The 6,189-nt window shown below is 36.9% G+C and overlaps 1 protein-coding gene across 1 annotated transcript in view; it reads left to right on the top strand.

Moving 5' to 3' along the window:
• Positions 1 to 5,889: 5,889 nt before the first annotated feature.
• Positions 5,890 to 6,189, top strand: part of LOC144957579 (putative methyltransferase-like protein 24) — a 9,271-nt gene continuing 8,971 nt past the window's right edge. Inside the window, exon 1 of the mRNA XM_078888924.1 lies at positions 5,890 to 6,059. Within this exon, the coding sequence (XP_078745050.1) occupies positions 5,890 to 6,059 (170 nt within the window). The remainder of the gene's footprint in view (positions 6,060 to 6,189) is intronic.

The raw sequence follows: 6,189 nt of genomic DNA on the forward strand, positions 1-6,189 counted from the left end.
TCCTTTTCCTTGTCGGAGTCCTTGGAATGAGATTACTTGGTCATGTCCTTTTCCTTGTCGTAGTCCTTGGAATGAGATTACTTGGTCATGTCCTTTTCCTTGTCGGAGTCCTTGGAATGAGATTACTTGGTCATGTCCTTTTCCTTGTCGGAGTCCCTGGAATGTGATTACTTGGTCATGTCCTTTTCCTTGTCGGAGTCCTTGGAATGAGATTACTTGGTCATGTCCTTTTACTTGTCGGAGTCCCTGGAATGAGATTACTTGGTCATGTCCTTTTCCTTGTCGGAGTCTTTGGAATGAGATTACTTGGCGGAGTCCCTGGAATGAGATTACTTGGTCATGTCCTTTTCCTCGTCGGAGTCCTTGGAATGAGATTACTTGGTCATGTCCTTTTCCTTGGCGGAGTCCCTGGAATGAGATTACTTGGTCATGTCCTTATCCTTGGCGGAGTTCTTGGAATGAGATTACTTGGCGGAGTCCCTGGAATGAGATTACTTGGTCATGCCCTTTTCGTTGTTGGCGTCCTTGACTGGGAGGGAAACAGTCAAGTGTATAGAGTATAGTTTGGGAAGAGGATATTTTTTTCATTGTAAATCATCTCTCTGTCACGTATTGTTATATTTGTTGTTTTGAATGTTTAATGCAAGGATTTTGAGTGTGTTCTTATTAGTCGGATCATGTGCTTGTGTCTGGATGAGATTGTTAGGTGATCTCAATCGGATAGCGGGCTTTTGAAATCTGCATCTGTTCCCCATTTTTCTACCATTTTCTTTTGTCTTACTTCTCTCGTGTGCTTTTAATTGTAAATCTTTTTTTTTTTTACTATCCAATTTCCTTGGCGATGAAATGACTTAAATGTGTCAAGAGCCGTATAACCATTGAAAACAAACAAAAAGGTGACAAAGATGCCTCTGGTCTTAACACCTTGTCAACAATGCGAATGTAAACATAGCAACAATTAAATTATTTTTTCCTTTGTGTATTATTCAATATCGATTCATGTTAAACTCGACATAAAACTGTTTTGAAGTTGTTGGTCACAGATGTCCAAACAGTGATAACATCTGTTATTCGTTTGGTTCACCTCTATGTAAACACATGCGATGGATTAATAATAGGGAAGTCTCGAACTGTCACCATTATTGGCAAGCCTCTGCTCACTAAATTCTCCCCTCAAGGTTAGGGCATTTAATTGTAAACCTTCGTTATCGTTGTCGTCGTTATTATTATTATTATTATTATTATTATTATTATTATTATTATTATTATTATTATTATTATTATTATTATTATTATAGGTGGTAGTAGTAGTAGTAGTAATAGTAGTAGTATTAGTAGTAGTAGTAGTAGTAGTAGTAGTAGTGGTAGTGGTGGTAGTAGTAGTAGTAGTAGTAGTAGTAGTAGTAGTAGTAGTGAGGATAGAACAGGGGCAGAAGCTCCAATAATAGTAATATAATACGGTATTAGAGACTGTCTTTTCGTCTTCGTATTACATATTATTATAATTGCCAGACCGATAAATAAAACTATTCTACTACGAGTTGATAAATGACCAATGTCACACAAATTACGTTTGATGATTGGTTAGTTTATAGATTTCACATGCATTGCAATCAACCATCCCGATTTGGCAATTTGGAGAAAAAGAAACAAAACAAAAAATTATTTGTAAGGAAATGTCCCAGGATTGTGATTTTTTTGACTAATACTTTAATACAGGGAACAAATAGAGAGTATAGTTCTAAATGTAGATTATAGGTTATATTCCTCTTCTTCTTCAAGTACCAAGTCTGTGCCAGACATCGGTGATCATGGTACGCCATTCATCTCTCTGATCAGATAACCTCAGAAAATTAATATTACTCTTCTCTTTCTTTGTCACCCAGCTGTTCAAACTATTCAAATATGTTTTTCTTGGTCTACCTTTACTCTTTTTACCTTCTATCTTTCATGTGAGAGCAAGATGTTCAATACATTTATGTCGATTTAGGTGCCCTAAAAATTGCATTTGTCCTTTTCTTATTGTACGAATTAATAACCTTTTAGTTTCAGCTTGCTCTAATACTTCTTCATTAGTTTTCTTCTCTGTCCATGAGATTCCTAACATCCTTCTAAGAAACCACATTTCTGCTGCCTCCAGTTTCTTTCTAATGTCTTCTGTATTTGTCCAACTTTCGCAGGTTATATTGTAGTCCAAAATACTGCCATTTTTTTGGTCATGGCAGTTGTGCGCTTTAGGGTGTCCCGTTTTTGCTCTTTGTAAAATTGGTCGCTGTGCATATGTACGAATGCTATATTGTAAAATTGGTCGCTGTGCATATGTACGAATGCTATATTGTAAAATTGGTCGCTGTGCATATGTACGAATGCTATATTGTAAAATTGGTCGCTGTGCATATGTACGAATGCTATATTGTAAAATTGGTCGCTGTGCATATGTACGAATGCTATATTATATTATGTGTTATGATTATATGACTTTCGACCCATGACGATAAATTATGTGATCATAACTTTAACGGTTTTCATTTATCTCTGAATCCGCATAATATTGTTATTATTAGACACATTATAAAAGAAACGAAGTTGACGTCACTCAGCTCTTTGTTTTTATTTTAGACTGTAGGTAATTGATAATAATTGTCCCTAAATTATACCAATCAGATTATAATGTCAAAGGTTACACACCGTTTTGTGTATAAGTAATATCAAATTAAGAAACGAGGGAGCAGGCACCGGTGTTAAATAAAAATCTGAACAATGGGAGCGAACTATATTCATGTTTTCGTCCAACCGAGTCATCAGTCACATGATTTGTTGCTGTACAACGATTGGATATTGTTTATGAAAGTTGTAGACATACCCGTGTGTTAAGCTGATTAAAATGATCAATGAATAGAGATGTGAGATATTTCAAAAGCTGTGAACACGTTTCACTATGTGGGTCATTTTGAGCACATTCTGCAATGTGACAAATGACCTCGAGCACATGGAAAGGGAATATAGATCGTGTCCATTGCCAGACAAAGCAAGAAAGAAAAATACAAGAAAAATCCCATCCATTTGTGTTGGTAAGTTTGATTTGGCCGGCGGATGTGAGTATTTTACCTAAATGCACCAGTCTCAATACAGACGAGTTCTCCACCAAATCAATAATTAAAAGTGTTATTTCCGCACAACTCGCCATAATTTGTAGTAATATGATATTGTATTATAATTTCAATAGCATTAGCCTATCGTCCACCGTCTTCTATAATACTGCCGTACTTTGGAAAAAGCCATATTTAAAAATTTGGCCAGAAAACTCGTTCTTCAAATATTGGTCAATTAAAATGGCCCTCATCTCAGCAAAAACTCTCAAACCTGGGACTTCGTCAAGTCCCAGGTTTGAGAGTTTTTGCCAAGATGAGGGCCATTTACATCGCCCGATATTTGAAGGACGAGTTTTCTGGCCAAATTTTGAAATATGTTTTTTACCAGATTTCGGCTGAATAGACTCCATTGTTTTGCATTCTCTGTGATCCACTTTTCTATTTTAAGAGCGTTGACGACAACAATACAGTTTGCATGGAACAATGCATACCTTGATTATTCGTATATTGACATAACTTTTTTTAAAAATTTGGCTGGTAAAGTTTAAATTCTTATGTCGATCAATTGTGACCCCTCGTCTCAAAACGGTATTAAGTCGGGATGATTAAGATGCTGAAAATGGAATTTGTAGCTAGAAACATCATGTTTAAGTTGAATTTATATGCTTTATAGAGGAGAAGGAATATCACATTTTACTGTGCTAAATACAAACGTTTCATAGTTTTGACCAGTTTAAGTATAATTTGACTTTTTAGCATCTGGTCCTTTCCATTCTGGGCAAATTTTTAAATACGAGTCTTTTCAGAGTTCGGAAGTAGATAAAGATTAATTACGACTTTTTGACGAGTTGGGGGACGGGGGTTGGGGGGGGGGGGGGGGGATGTGCGTTGATTCATCGATAAACGTTTTCCGACCAAAAATCAACATAATATGTTTTAATCATAATCAGGGTCCTGCAGAATAAATAGTGTGCGCTTGGCTAAGAGGCTCACAACATTGCCATCCGGAATTATAACCGACCAACAGACAAAACTATATGCAACTTTGAACGTTTATAGTCTACTCCTGCTACTACTACTACTACTACTACTACTACTACTACTACTACTACTACTACTACTACTACTACTACTACTACTACTACTACTACTACTACCACTACTACTACTACTTCTACTACTACTACTACTACTACTACTACTACTACTACTACTACTACTACTACTACTACTACTACTACTACTACTACTACTACTACCTACTACTACTACTACTACAACTACTACTACAACTACTACTACTACTGCTACTGCTACTGCTACTACTACTACTACTACTACTACTACTACTACTACTACTACTACTACTACTACTACTACTACTACTACTAACTACTAATCAATCAAAGAGAATGGAAATTGACCCTAAGTTTATTTTTTCTGGCTATATAAAATTCAGTTTCAAGTTTCAAGTCTGTCCTGCATTATACCGATTTGAGACGAGAGGGCACATATCTGCATATTATAGAAGGAACGAAGTGGACGTCACTCGGGTTTTTGTTATTGTGTTTAGCCAGTCATTCTTTCTGAGAAGTTCAAGTAGTTCTCATTACACTGTATCGATCAGTCTGTAGAAGGGCCGAAGTTGACGCCACTGTTGTCTTTGTTACTGCTTTTAGCCAGCCATTTTTATTAGTAATTATCTCTTCATTCTATAGATAGAACGAATTTGACGTTGCTCGGGTCTTTATCATTGTTTTTGCCATCCACGTTTATGAGTAATTCTCACTTAAATGTATTATCCAGACTATATATAGTATGGGCTTGGCTAAGAAGTTCACAACATTGCCATCCGGAAGTAAAATTCCGGAAGCTTTTTATGCTATGGTCTCGTAATACCCAATCTTGTATTTCAATTCATATGAAGTGTTTTTGCTTGCTTTCAGTATTGAAGTAATGGAATTGACGTCACTCAACTCTTTGTTTTTGTACTTAGACAGCCATCTGAATGATTAGTTCTCACTAAGTTATATCAATCACACAATAAACGTTTAAGGCTAGACATAGTTTTGTGTGGTAATAATAATAAATGGCATTTATATAGCGCTTTACCCCGTTGTCACAGGCTCTAAGTGCTTTACAGTGATATAAAACAAAACATATTACAGTGAGACAAGTGTGAAGGAAACGTGATACGAATTCAATTTAACAACAACAAAATATGAAAATAATATTGCAACATTATGACGTGAAAAGATAAAAGTTTAAGCGAGATTTGAACGTTGTCAACGAATCCGAGCATCTCACGTGTGATGGGAGAGAGTTCCAAAAATGGGGGGCCGAAAATTGAAAAGACTGTTCACCTATTTTACGCAATGGCTTAGGTTTGGCAAGGATTGATTGGTCATTGGTTGACTTCAAGATTCTATTGGGGACATATATGTTCAGAAGGTCTTTAATATAGGAGGGACTGTTCGTGCTCAGGGTAGTTGGTACGTTATATCCGGCTGGCGGATATTACGAGTATTTTACCTAATGCCAATACGCACAGCATCAATATCAATCACGCTACAACAAACGTTTAAGGTTACAGAATTGTTTTGTTTGTTGGTAGGTACGTTTTGTCCGGCTGGTGGATATTGTCATTAGTTTACATAAACGCATAGCATCAATAATCGGCCCGTAATTTATTTAAACGTTGCTTGTTTTCACGTATTATTTTTGTTCCTTTCCCAGTTCAGCGGTTTGCGTTCGTTCAACGCCTTATTATGGAATTATCACCTTGTTAACGTTAATAATGATTTCCTTTTTTTTCCAATTGATTTCTTCACACCACAGATACCTGTCGCAAATCCAGTACGTGTGTGACGTCATTGAGAGGCGTGGGCGGGTGACGGACGGTGGTTGGGATGTGTGTGACGACAAAGGGGTCAAGCCTCACGCTCCTTGCATCGTCTACTCGTTCGGGTAAGTAAGCTGGCTCGGGATTGTGTTGTGGTTGTGTTTGCGCGACCATTATCATGATTTCCATCATCGTCCTCCTCCTCCTCCTCCTCCTCCTCCTCATCATCATCATCATCATCATCATCATCATCAT

The sequence above is a fragment of the Berghia stephanieae genome, chromosome 12 (genome assembly GCF_034508935.2).
Source record: "Berghia stephanieae isolate SIO BIC M18660-M18661 chromosome 12, UCSD_Bste_1.3, whole genome shotgun sequence".
In the NCBI taxonomy this organism is placed as follows: Eukaryota; Metazoa; Mollusca; class Gastropoda; order Nudibranchia; family Aeolidiidae; genus Berghia; species Berghia stephanieae.